This window comes from Pseudorca crassidens, chromosome 2, assembly GCF_039906515.1.
Source record: "Pseudorca crassidens isolate mPseCra1 chromosome 2, mPseCra1.hap1, whole genome shotgun sequence".
NCBI lineage: Eukaryota > Metazoa > Chordata > Mammalia > Artiodactyla > Delphinidae > Pseudorca > Pseudorca crassidens.
This window is the reverse complement of record NC_090297.1, coordinates 160,578,690-160,593,075: the sequence shown is the minus strand read 5'-3', so window position 1 is coordinate 160,593,075 and position 14,386 is coordinate 160,578,690. Positions and strand designations below refer to the sequence as shown.

The 14,386-nt window shown below is 42.3% G+C and overlaps 1 protein-coding gene across 4 annotated transcripts in view; it reads left to right on the top strand.

Moving 5' to 3' along the window:
• The window catches only part of SMYD3 (SET and MYND domain containing 3), a 714,589-nt gene that overhangs the window by 561,841 nt on the left and 138,362 nt on the right, over positions 1–14,386 (top strand). For all 4 annotated transcript variants that reach the window (XM_067729540.1, XM_067729539.1, XM_067729542.1 and 1 more), the window contains one exon: positions 4,271–4,381. In XM_067729540.1, coding sequence (XP_067585641.1) covers positions 4,271–4,381 — 111 coding nt within the window. The remainder of the gene's footprint in view (positions 1–4,270; positions 4,382–14,386) is intronic.

Here is a 14,386-nt window from a genome sequence, read left to right as displayed (position 1 = left end):
TTTTACTGTGCAGATATTGGCTTTTGTGAAATTGGATAAAGAAGGAAATGTAGAAGTTTTGTATTATAGCATCAATTTTGCATTTTGGCTTTATTGCTCATTAGGGCGCCCCCAGTTTTAAAATGTGCTATTTGGGATGGAAGTACCAGAATGTAGGCTGCACGAGAGAAGACTGGATAGCGCCTGTAATATAGAAACTCCTCAGTCTGTATTTGTTGAGTGAATGAATGAGGTTTGCTGGACACAAAACCAGAGGTGGAATAGAACCTTAGACCCATTTTGAAGCTACCACCAATCCTCAGGTGTGTCCCATGGGCCCCGGAAAGAAAGTAACACGAAAGCCAGCGCATTGCCAGTTTGAGATGAGAACATTTCACACCTCAGACAAGGAGACCTGGAAAATGACACAGGGTTCCACCATAACAGAAATTTCTTACCTTTGTTTCTCTCCACATAAAGTCATCCTTTGGACTTTTTGGACCACTTCCCTTCATACCAGCACCACTTATAACACTTCGCTGTTTAAGGATTTTCACTGTGATGTTGAGTTCTGGGACTGTTTTGTGTCTAGCAGGGGGTAAGGGCTGTTTTTTGTTCTGTTTGTTTGTTTGTTTGTTTGTGGGGGGTTTTGTCTTTCATTCAGTACCTCCTACCAAGAGATGTGTGTATTATAGTTTAAGTCGTGGCTCACACGCTGGGTTGCCGATGGCTGCCTCTTCTGGGTTTTGTTAAGCTACGAAACACATGTTATCAGCTGACAGTCTTCAGGAACGTGGATCATGGGAGAAAGCTGGACAGTCCAGGCTTCCTGGTTTTGCCTGGTTAGAGGAGCTTGTAGCTGTTACAAAGAATGCCACTGGGTGCCGGTGTTTTCTGGAGCCACAGCAATTGAGAGAAATGTGATCTGCACAGTTGAGCACATATCAGTATCCCCAAGTATCAGTTTTCATCTAAAATGTTTTGGGATCGTAACGGTCTTTGTCTTCTCCCAGCCATCTCTATTTGCTAAGTCATTTAACAAATTCACTGCACGCTTACTGGTATCCTGTACTGGGGTGGGCGTTGGGAATACAAAGATGAGTAAGACCTTACCTTGCCTTCAGGAATTCAAGGTGTAATTGAGGAAAGTGACACAGAACAGAACACAATAATAGAATATGAAAACTAAAATAGTGTAAATGGGCACAGGGCTTTCTAGAGGTTCAGAGCAGGGACACTCGAGTGGTGGTAAGGATCAGGGGTGATGGGAGAGGATAAGGAAGGCTTCCAGAGAAGTGACTCCTAGACTTTTAAAGGATCCAGCGAGTTAAAGTTGGCTAAGACAGGGGCAGGCATTCTAGACAAAGACACAGGGGCGGGGCTTCCCTGGTGGCGCAGTGGTTGAGAGTCCTCCTGCCGATGCAGGGGACACGGGTTCATGCCCCGGTCCGGGAGGATCCCACATGCCGTGGAGCGGCTGGGCCCGTGAGCCATGGCCGCTGAGCCTGCGCATCCGGAGCCTGTGCTCCACAGCGGGAGAGGCCACAACAGTGAGAGGCCCACATACCGAAAAAAAAAGACACAGGAGCCAGGGACAGAATGGTGAATTCAAGGAACAGGAAGCTGTTCACATCAATAGACTGACAAATTCAGTTGTGACCAGCGGATGAGGGAATATGTAGGGACCAGACCAAGCAACCCACGGGGGCCTTATTGAGGATCTCAGTTCACCTGAAGGGTCTGTAACAGTGCCTGGTATATAGGATGCACTCATTAAATATTTGTTGGGAGGGGGACAGGAAATGGGGCATCACTGAAGAGTTTAAGCAAAGGAACGGCACGATGAGTTTTTCCGTGTGTAGGCAAGATTGGGAGAATGATGCATAATCCGGGCAGGAGGTGACAGTGGCAGCCTGAAGACGGGAGACTCAGGTGGTGGCTTGTGATGGGGGATCTGAAGAATATATCTATAAGCTAGAATTAGCAGAATTTGAAAACTGACTGGCTCTGAGGGTGTGACAAAGAGAAGAGACATGAATAACACTCAGGTTTGACTTTAAAGACAGGGAGGATTTTTCAAAGTCTATTTTCAATTGAGAGCCAGTATTAGAAAAATTTATAATTGTGACAATGTAGTTCGAGAAACGAAGACCAAGTCTAATTTTAATTTGATCTTATTATCCACTCCAAAGTACATAATGAGAAGATGGGCTTCCGGGAAAAGGGGTTCACTTTGCCTTGAAATTTTCAAGTAAGCAACAAATTCAATATCCAGCAAATACCTTTCATGATATTACTCTAATGTTGGAATTGATTTACTGCATTTTCCATAAGAGCTGCACTAAAACGGCAAAGCCACGGTCAGTAGCATTAATATTTTAATGCAGTTTTGTTCTTTGCCATTAAAACATCCACTGATCAATGGCAAAGTTTCGTATCTATGTTCCCACTAGATGAGCCCTACAGTTAGTGAGCAGATTCTCCATTAAAACTAGTGAGTCAGCGAGTCTTTAATAAAGGCTTTTATCTTTGGTTGATAAAATGATTTAGCTGTCATTACTAGTTAGTAATCCGGCTTTTTTTTTTTTCCCAAAAAATATGAATAAAAATGTTTTTGCCGTTGAGACCTTCAGCTTTGATACAGTGTATTTTTGCAGACTTCAGTGGCGTGAAAGAGGCATGGGAGGAACTGGACATTCTTCATTGGAGGAGGCGTATTTGAGCCAAGCCTGAAGGAGGAGGGAATTCTGAATAAGCTGAGAGTGGAGGAAAGGGCGTTGGCTGGTAAAGGCCAACACCATACACGTTGCATGGCGTGCCTTGTTTCAGCGGGTAGCGGTGTACATAATGGTGACAGATGGTAGGGTGTAGGGAGAGATGCGGAGTCTAGAAAGGCAGACAGAAAATCTTCTGGGGAAGCCTTGTGTATCCTTATCCTATAGGCAGGGAGAAACCATCAGAACTCTTTGCATAGAGAAATGACATGATCAAATATGAGCTATAGGAAGATCTCTCTTAAAGCAGCCTAGAAGATGCAATGTAGACTGACGGCAGCAGGGGGGCCAGTTAGAAAGCCATTGCACCGTCCAGGTCATGGTTCCAGGCAGTTACAGAACACTGAGGGAGCCGTAGGAGTCTCTTTTGGGGGTTAAATGAAATAACTAGTCTCCTGTTGCCCATTCACTGCCTGGCATGATCACTCATGAGTTTTGGCCCTTGTAATAAACTCTTAGGTTTGTCAAGCATATTTCTCTGGTGTGACAGGCCCTGCATTTGTTGGCTTCACACTGGGCCCATTGTAATCACCCGGTAAGTACTACCGATTAATCTGACCCGATAGCTGGGGCTGATGACTGAGAGCCATTGGGCTGGATTGAGAATTAGGGTCCTAGAGTTAACCCAAAAGGGAACACAGAGATCAGTGCATTTTACCTAAATCTCACCTCATATAAGGAAACTGGGCCTCTGAGAGCCTAATAATTCAAGATGAATGTGTATGCTGCCCCAAACTTACTAACAGGCAGTTTCAAAAAGTGTGCTTAGAAATCGGTTATTTGGAATTTAAGAGGAACTTGCCTGGTACGGTGGCCCTTTGTACCTCAGAGGCAGCTCTGGCTTCAGATCATGAGGCAAAAGAAAGATTTAGGGAATTAAAAAGTGGCTGTGGTCTCAGCGGCAGGAACCCAGTTGTCACAGACTATTGCTTAGCGTGGGCTTGAGACAAAAATAAATAAATAAATGTATTGTAAAAATAAATAAATAAAAGCCTCACAAGAAAGGGAACTGTCTCCTAAGTTCCAAGATTCCAAATCTGGTTGACCCTAAATTCCATGAAGCAGCTCTAGGATTGATTAGGATTTAAGAGCAATCTGGCCACATAATCTGCCACCCGTTTGATTGCCAGGATAAATTTGGCTTCTCTGATTGCCAGTGGTTACAAAATTTATTACCAAAACTTAGTAATATCAAACATATAACAGCTCTTGATATTTTACTGTTTGGTGAATAAAAGATAAGGTGCAAAAGCATATAGAGTTAATGAGCCCAATTCTTTAAAATAAATATATGATACACGTGTGCTCACCACATCACAAATACTGGAAGGTAATGCATTAACAATTTTACATGTGATTATTTGGGTGGAGAGACCATAAGTTGTATCTTCTCTCTTACTTACACTTTTTGGTGTGCAATAAAAACGTGTTTTACTTTAATGATTCACAGTCATAGCCATTGGTTAAAGAAAATGATCGCAGCAGCCGTGTGACCCCTCCCTCTCTGGCCTCCGCAGCTCACCATCTGCTACCTGGATATGCTGATGACCAGCGAGGAGCGCCGGAAGCAGCTGAGGGACCAATACTGCTTTGACTGTGACTGTCTGAGATGTCAAACCCAGGACAAGGTATGTTGTGTGGAACCAGCTTGGAACACCTCCTGGGCAATGTCTGCGTGGTTTTTCAGAGAACTCTGCTTTTATTTCATTAATCCAGAAGTAAATGCCCCTCAGTGCATAGCAGGAAACAAAGGTAAATAAAATATGCATATGTTTTATTTCCTGGAACTCTTATCACCCACCAGGCAGTAAGAGGTTTAATCTCAGGTAAGGATCCATGGAGTTTAGAGTCTAGAGGGAATGTAGGTGTAAAGCATGTAATTAAAAGGACACTGAATGGGCTTCCCTGGTGGCGCAGTGAGAGTCCGCCTGCCAATGCAGGGGACATGGGTTCGTGCCCCGGTCCGGGAGGATCCCACATGCCGCGGAGCGACTGGGCCCGTGAGCCATGGCCGCTGAGCCTGCGCATCCGGAGCCTGTGCTCCGCAACGGGAGAGGCCACAGCAGTGAGAGGCCTGCGTACCGCAAAAAAAAAAAAAAGGACACTGAAGGCCAGAGTGCTATTAGAGCCTGCAGCAAGAGGGTTAATTATGTTATGATTGGTAACAGCTATTGCTCAGTAGTGAACATCTCAAGTTTTGTCTAGTTTTTTCTTTCTTTCAAATTTCTTCTGTAAGCCTTTCTGCTGCACTACTTTATCAGATGGTGACCACTTATCTAGCAGCTTTTACTCTCTGAGAAATGAAGAAGATCCAAAATAAACGCCATAAAGATCAAGAATAAACTTTTCTCATATGAATCTTATACTTTCCTCACATTGAACCTATTTACTCTTAGTTTGCACACAATCAGGTTATCTAATGAAATCTTAACTTTTGTAGAGTGTTTTACGTTTGTTGGAATTCTTTTGTAATCATGATCTCGTTTGAACTTAATACTCATAAATTAAGAAACAGAACTCAGAAAGGTTCAGAAATGTGCCTCTGGGAGGGGATGAAGGAAAAGTGGCAGCACCAAGTCTTAAACACATTAGCTTTTGATAAAGCTATTGCTCCCTCCCCTGTACCACAACTACCTGTGACTTCTGACACTGACATCGATGGAGAGAGGTAGTTGCTTTCACTGCATGCGAAAGGACCCTGAGCTCATTCCAAAGATGCAGGAGTTAGTGATCATGATTAGTTTTTCATTAAAAAGAACTTTTAGAAAGAAGTGAACTGAACGGGAAAAGTTGGACCCATTGCTAATAGCTCCCCAAGATTCAGTCCACTTTAGTGTTCCCGTTTTGCAGTTCACAAACATTCCAGGCATCATAGGGGATCCCCTGGGATTCCTCCTCAGATTACAACCTGGAATGGCAGGGAGCAAGCTAACTTCCCACCAGCATCCTTGGTTGGGAATGGGAAGGTTTTTGGATTTAGTGCCTCTTACATGCCATCTATATGGCAGACCCTCAATTTTTTTTTTCTTTGAGTAAGTGATTGTTTTATTAAAGCTGGGGTCATGTTCACTTTTGGCTTATTGTTACAGTTGAAATCTGGGCTAAAATAGTATATTAGGAAAGAGTTTGGCTACAAATAACAGATAACCTGACTAAAACTGGCTTTAGTAGGTGTGATGTGTTTTTCTCAAGAATTCTAGAGAAGCAGTCCAACATGGGAGCAGCTACTCATGGGTCTCATCACAGACCCAGAATCCTCCTGTGTTCCTCCTTAGCTAGCCCTAGCATATGCTTTTGTCTTCATGGTGCCAGGATGACTGCTGCCCACAAGCCCTAGTCAGTGCATCCAAGCTCTAGACCAAAAAAAAAAAAAAGAAAAGAAAAGAAGGGGTAATAAAATGCAAAGAACAAAGGGAAATCCTCCTAGGGATTTCCACTTATATCTTATGGGTCAGAGCTCTGTCACATCCTACTGTAGGTGTACAAGAGGCAAGGAAACAGAATTTTAGCTTTTCACTAGAAGAAGACAAGGGAGAAGAAAGCTGTGGATAGCTTTTCGGTAGCTGATCTACAGTGTCTATCATATCCATTAAGACCGTTTTCTTTATTCCTTTGAGTTCAAAGTTCATTTGAGATAGGATTGTCCAGAGAAAGAGAACCAACAGGGTGTGTGTGTGGAGAGAGAGAGAGAGAGAGAGAGAGAGAGAGATTGATTGATGGATTGTAAGGATTTAGCTCATGTGATTGTGGGGACTGAGAAGTCCCAAAATCTGCAGTTGGCAGGAAGGAGACCCAGGATTGCTGATGGTGTAAGTTCCAGTCTGAAAGCTGGCAGGCTGGAGACCCAAGAAAGCCAGTGTTTTGGTTTGAGTCCAAAGACAGGAAGAAACTGTTGCCCCACCTAGTCAGGGAGGAGGAGTTCTCTCTTACTAGTGGTAGGGTCAGCCCTTCTGTTCTTTTCAGGGCTTCAACTGATTGGGTGTGGCCCACCCACACTGGAGAGAGCAGTCTGCTTTATTCAGTCAATTTATCCAAATGTTGATCTCATCCAAAAACACTCTCACAGATACACCCAGAATAATGTCTGACCAAATGTCTGGGCACCCTACAGCCCAGTCAAGTTGACACATACCGTTAGCCATCACAAATATTGTGTTAGAGGTAGACCAAGCTATATAATCAAAAAAGTACTTGAGGGTGGGAGGAGTGGCAGCATCCCGCTTTGGGAAGGTGTGTGCAGTAGCCCACAGGCACCTGGTGCACACCTGCCCAACCATGATGATGCCCAAGAGGAAGGTCCACTCCACAGAGCGGGTGGTGAATGTGGAGCCCAAGAGGAGATCAGCAAGGTTGTCAGCTAAGCCTGCTCCTGAAAAAGTGGGAATGAAGCCAAAAAAGACAGCAGGAAAGGATATACCTTCAGACAAAAAAGTGCACACAAAAGAGAAAAAGGGGAGCAAAGAGAAAACAGGCCAAAGTGGCTAAGCAAGAAACTAAAGAAGATTTACCTGGAGAAAATAGAGAAACTAAAAATCAGGCGAGTCTAACCTCTGACAAAGCAGGAGAAAAAAAGCCAAGTCTGATTAATATCATCTACTATGTCTTATCAGTGGCCCCTGTCTCCCTTCTTGCATGATCCAGAGGAATATTTTTATCAACTATTTTGTGAATGCAAGTTTTTTTAGAGGCTCTAGAAACATTTTTAAGGAGGGAATCCCACATCCTCACATTTTTTAAGTGTAAAGGGTTTTTTTTAAAGAGGTGAAATCATTTGCTGGTTGTTTATTTTTTAGTACGACCAGAAAATAATGGGATATTGAATAAGGAGGCTTTGATTGTCTTGGGTGTCAGCTTAACATTCCATAGATGGGGATTAGTTATTATATCTTATAATACAAAGCATACCAAATGGCAATTTGGAGTCACGTTGTACATTTACTATGTCTTGGACATTTTAAATTACTTCCATTCCCATGTTGTTTTTGGTAGAATTGTTTCCTAAAGAAAACTACCCCTTGACCTTGGCTGTCCCTTTCAGAACTGTGTGCGTTCCATAACATCTTTGGTCTTGGTAGTGCAGTCTTCCTAATAACTTTGGTAATGTATTGCAAAAGATTAAAAATGTGAGTATGTAATGTATACGATATTAAATTGTGAATTAGTGGTATTTATGATGTAACAGCTTAACAGTATTGGAAGATATTGGTACTTGATATCCTATTAAGGAAAATTTGCCTTCAAATTTTAAACTGGAAAGTCACTGGAATAACTGTTTAGAAAAGTATCACAACTACGTGATTTTTCAGATTTTAAGAATTATGTACAAATTGAAATGTCTGTGTACCGATCCTCAAAACCACCAATAAAATCTCAATTCTGAAAAAAAAAAAGTGCTCAGTTACTCTGCTGGATTCCAGTCCATTCTGTATCTAACAGACTGAGTGATCTTGGGCAGGTCATTCAGCCTCTCTGATTTGCTCCATCATCTGTAAAACAAGGGAATTAGACAAGATGGTCTTAAGGCCCCTTCCGGCTCTATTATCCCATATTTCTGTGAAATGTTTCCTGGTGGAAATGAGTAGGATATCTATTTAGATGAAAATATAAACTTGATTTCAGTTAGTTCATCAGTTATATTTTTGAGTTTCTATTTATCTGAGAATTTTGTTCTATTCAGTGATATAAACATCCCTTCTGAAATCTCTATACTGTTGCTTTGATTTGCAAAAATACTACAGAGGTAAATTCAACTTAGCCCATCCCCAAAAGAGCATAAATTAAAAATTAGTTCTAAAATTAAATTGACTTCAGTTCCTAGATTTAAAGTTTTCAAGCTTATTTTTCCGTTTTTCTTGGAACCTAGAAAATTCCTCTCAACAGGTTTCTGCATCAAGCAATATTTATTACGTGACACATCTGTATGTTAGGGGACTTGCGTGGTATCATGTTTCAGGAAGGCAAGAGGCCTTTTAATAACAGGTGTAATTTGCATTTATGGAGTTAGTTGTCGTTTGTAATCAGCAACAACTTAATTTCTGGAAGAAATAAAACTTACCTTCTAGAGGAGGTTTGGGGATGATTTGGCTTGCGCGGGTCAGAATCCAAGGCAATAGAAGCAGAACAGACCAAATAGAATTGATCGTTTCCATAAGTTTGTGGATGGTACATAGTGCGCTTCCTTGAATGTCACATGCTTTATTGCAAAAAAAAAGGTTGTATTTACTTTCTTTCCTAAGCCTGTCACACATGATCCTTCTTTTAAAACGCAGTGTCAGTCAATTTACTCACAGCCCTCTTGCCTCATTCCTAGTTTATTGAAATAGCCCCTAATTGGTCACCTGGCACTCAATTTCTTTCCTTTCATCTCTTTTGCACACTGTTTTTGAGTAAGTTTTCTGAAAGAGCACTATTTCCATGCCGTTGTTTGCTCAGAATTTTTAAAATATTCAACATTATCCCTAGTCTTCAGGATAAACTTCAGACTCTTAGCTTGGCGTTCAGTGTCCTGCAAGTCATGACCCCAAGACCCAGCCTATATTTGTTTCTTTTTTTTCTCTTTTCCTTTTTCCTCTCTTTTGCAACTCGTTTTACCTAAATTGTTTTATCTAATTATACAATTTCCCCACCCAAAAGATTCTGAAGTGGCTTACAGGCACCCATGCACACATATACACATATATGTATCAATATATACCTGTATATGCAATACAACAACAATAAATTTTATATTGACTTGTGAAATAAGAGTGGCAAAAAATAAGATAAAAGCAGGTTAGAACCCAGAATGCATGCCATATGATCCTATACGGTGACAAGAAATAAATCACAAATTTACTTTAAATTTCTCAGCAGCCAAAGCTAAAGACTAATTTCGAAATGCACAGTAGCTGGAAGACAGGACACATACGTGCTCCTCAGCTGCAGCAGTTTCTCCTGGAACTGAGGCCTGAGGCACTCACCAAGGGTCCCACTGAGACTGAATGAGCAATATCCTTATCAGAATCCGCAATGACTTGAAGAGCTGATTTTTATAATATTCTTCAGTGTGGTTGATTGACATAGTTTCACATTATAACTTAATAAAAGAAGTAAGGAAGGTGAAAATTTATGTAATCTATGTTCTCATCTCTCTGATGGTTTACTTCATTCCAAGACTAAAACTGAGACTATATAGAAGAAAGCAAGAACTGCATGTCCTTTAGGTAATCCTTCCTTATTTCTTGTAGTCTTTTAAGTTTTTAAAAAAATTTTTATTAGGGGCTTCCCTGGTGGCGCAGTGGTTGGGAGTCCGCCTGCCGATGCAGGGGACGTGGGTTCGTGCCCTAGTCTGGGAGGATCCCACGTGCCGCGGAGCGTCTGGGCCTGTGAGCCATGGCCACTGAGCCTGCGCGTCCGGAGCCTGTGCTCCGCAGCGGGAGAGGGCACAGCGGTGAGAGGCCCACGTATCGAAAAAAAAAAAATGTATTAAAGCTATACATGTATACACTTTGAGAAGTCAAAGTACTAGACCCAAGTTGAAAACTTTGGTACATTCTCTCCTGCTGCTGCCTGAGTCCTGCGCCCCAGAGGGTGCCCCCTCTCAGCTTCTGGTATTTATTCCATGTTTCTAAAACTAAAGTTCCCTTAAGGCACATCCTAGGGATTTTTTTTTTTTGCTATTGGGTTGGTTTAATGACTATTTTTTATTTCCAGGATTTCAAATTTGCTTTTTTCCCCCCATATCTTCCAGTTTAGGTTTTATTTCTACCTGTTTCTGTTTCATAATTTCTTATTCACTTCCAATGCATACTCCTCTGTTATTTATCTATTTGAGCATCCTCATCATACTTCAAGTCTTGGTCAGTCAGTGCTATAGTTTATTTTACTGGAGTGAAATTGTGTTCTGATTGTTGATTTTTGTCGGTTATCTTCCTTAGCCTTGCATTTCACTGTGTGTTCTGGAATTTTGTATGGCAGGCCCATTTTTAGTGGAAAGTTTTTCTTTATTTTGTTCCTTTTTCCTCCTCTCTGTGCATCTGCTCTGTCTGGTAGCTTTGCACTTGCATCCCTCAGGCTCCTCAGGCCCCAGTTCAGAATCCAGACTTCATGGCATTTGTAGGTGTTGCACCACAGCAATGTTGAGGCTATTGCAGACCTGGTTACTTAGGCAACAGGCATCTGACTCCTTACCTGGAGAGACTCTATCTGTGCCTTCTAGCCTTTCCAGGTCCAATAGTTTCTATAAATGTTTATCCCAAGGAAACGTGTCATCAACCTATATTGTCAGCCTCTTTTTGTAACCAGGGGAGCCTCACCTCATCCCCTGCCTTTAAGCTTTAAAGCAGACTCTACTCACCTTTCTTCTGTGAACCATTTTTATCTCTTTTAAGCATTGGAACTGAACTCGTGCCTGTGACTGCCAGCTTCTAGACCGGAGGCCCTGGCTTCGGCTTTGCTGAGGGCTCTGCGTTTCTGTTCTGTTACTGGTCCAGGGAGAAGTTTATCTTGTTTTTGAATTAGTGAAGCCACTTTTGGTTTTTCTTTTTATATTTTACTCATCATTACTATGGGTTTGGAGTAGAAGAGAGCACCTCCAAGTCTGAACTTACAACATCTTGTTGGAAGCCTGCTGTTCGCTTTTCGTAGCTAAGAATTCAAGTCTTTGGTGGCAGAGGAAAATACGAGGATAAACAATGATCTAATTCTCCTGAGGGCTTCCAAGCATGTGTGCACTTTTACCCAGTACCTGCCTGTCTGTGGAGCAGAGATCTGTGTCTTGTATCCCTGGGCCTTCTTTGGAGGGAGAGTTGAGTAGAATCATTCTGAAAATGTATCCATTTCAAAAACAGTTTAATAGGAGGAAACGCCCTAAGAAGCTTCTCATTCCTTGATGCTACAGTTCTAAGTCCACCCACTCTCATTTTCTTTTGTAGAAATAAAGCAATGTTAATGATTGTCTTTGGTAAATATTGCAGTTTCTTTTCAGAGACTCTCTTTTGTAACATGGAGTCACTTTCTTGGGTCCCTATGAGGCCCTTCAGTACATCTGTGGGTGACGGAGCCCAGAGTAGCCCAGCATCCCTCAGAGACACGACTAGTACTGGCGAGAGTGGCCTCGGTTCCTGTATGTGCTGCACCTTCCCCAGGCTGTCACTGTTAAACCGGGAAGACTGGGGAAAGGAGGCAGCGTTGAACCAAAGGAAGGAGCAATGATTGTATGAAGAGGGAGTAAAGGAATGTAGGGTTAAAGCTGTATTCAAAGGAAATGAGAGTTTACTGCCCAAGAAAAAGTTTTTATGGTAACTTGAATCTATTTGAAATATGAGCAATTACTTAAAGGTCATTAGAAAACCAAGATTTTTTTCTGCTGCCTTCCCCTATTTTGCTAAATTAATGGTAAGCAGGAATGCCTCGTGGTGCGACGATGAGTCCAGCCAGCTCTGAATTGTTTTATATTTCAAGTTTTAACAATCTAAGCAGAATGTGCTTCCTGTTTCTAAAGTTTTCGTCATAACTGAATTACATTATCTTCAGGAAAATTAGGAAGATTTGGCAGGGAATTGAAGGAGAGAGAGAGAGTGTGTGTGTGTGTGTGTGTATGTGTGTGTGTGTGGGGGGGTGAGTTTTTAAGTAGTCAAACCTAACATTACTGTGTGTTACCTATCATGCTTCTCCAAACAACCAGAAGAACGGGTTTCCCAGGAGTGGGTGCAGTGCTGGCTGTCGTTAACGTTAAAGTGAGGAAAGGGGTTTATTGATTTCATAGCCACATAATCCCAGAAGCAGTGTCACTGTGAATGACTGGGCGAGGCTTCTGGGCGTGACACAGTGGACACAGTGGGCTGTAAAGTCAGCTGGGAGATAAACACTGTAGCTACCGTGTTAGCCCTGGGATATGCTGTTCCCCACATCACAGGACACAATGCTTCAACACGCTCTTCTCCCCAGAGAGCAGACAGCTTTGCCCCCCAGGCTGCTTCATGTGACTCTGGTTTGTCCAAAAGCCCACGCCAGGGGTAAGAAGAGGGTCTGTCCGTAATTTGTGGTGACAGGAATTCCACTCACAACCTTTCCAGTTGTTGCATAAAAATTCTTTTCTCCTGGCTTTTGGTGTAGAGGAAGCTCTGGCTCGGGAAGCAGATTCAGTGATGGCAGCTACTGTGACATGGAAGTATGTGTTCATGTGTAACAGGCTCATTACCTCGCTCAGCACATGGCACACGGTGTTCAAGGAGTGCTGTGGAATGAGGTGCGCTTCCTCAGAATGTTATCATCGTGATGCCTGCCAGAGCTTCGGGGGCACTTACTGTGTGCTGGGCATGCGAACTGGGGGATTATGTACCTCGTCTCATTTAATCTCCGTCATTTTATCAGGGGAGTGCTTGCTCTTCTTCCCACTTTGCAAACGAGGTATCTTCAGGAGCTGTATTCTTAACCACTCCACTATACTGTCTCTATAATTTTATGAATAACTTACACACTTTCCCTATCTTAGTTTTTAAATATCGGAGTATAATTTGCATTCAGTAAAATTCACTCCTTTTTTTTTTTTTTTTTTTTTTTTGGTGGTACGCGGGCCTCTCACTGTTGTGGCCTCTTCCGTTGCGGAGCACAGGCTCCGGACACGCAGGCTCAGTGGCCATGGCTCACGGGCCCAGCCGCTCCGCGGCATGTGGGATCTTCCCGGACCGGGGCACGAACCCGTGTCCCCTGCATCGGCAGGCGGACTCTCAACCACTGCGCCACCAGGGAAGCCCAAAATTCACTCTTTTTAGTGCACAGTTCTGTGAGTTCTGACAAATACGTACAGTCTGCATCACCACCACTAACAAGATACAGACCAGCCCCATCACCCGTCCCCAGATTCTTTTATACCGCTTTACATTCAGCCTCCACTCCCGCTTCCAGCCCCTGCTGACCCCGATCTGCTTTCTGTCACTATAGCTTTACCTTTTTCAGAATGTCGTATAAATTGATCCAAACAACCGTTTGATTCTGTCTTCCTTCATTTAGCACAATGCATTTGATATTCAGCCATGTTACTTTTACACGCATGTAAATATATCATCTCAGTATTTGGTTCCCTTTTATTGCCCAGTTGTATTCTATTATGTGGCTATCCCACCGTTTGTTTATCTGTTCACCAACTGAAGGACATTTGGGTTCTTTTTCAGTTTTTGGTGGTTATCAATGAAGCCACTTTAAACATTCACATACAGGTTTTTGTATGAATATAAATTTTTATTTCACTTGGGTAAATGCCTAGGAGTAGGATTCCTGGGCTGTGTGGTAAATATATGTTAAACTCTGTAAGAAACTGCTAAACTGTTTTCCAAAGTAGCTGCACCATTTTGAATTCCCACCAGCAATGAACGGAACTGCCAGTTACTTCACATCCTTTCCATCGCTTGATTTTGTCAGTTTTGCTTTTGTTTTTGTGTTTAATCCTCCTAATAGATTTATAGTGATATCACATTCTGCTTTTAATTTGCATTTCCTTCATGACTAATGATGTATTTTTTTTCGTGTGCTTATTTACCATCTGCCTATCTTACTTGGTGATATATTTGTTCAAATCTTTTACCTATTTTAAAAAAGGTGTCTTCTTCTTCTTGAGTTTTGAGAGTTCTTTATTCTGCATACAAGTCTTTTAT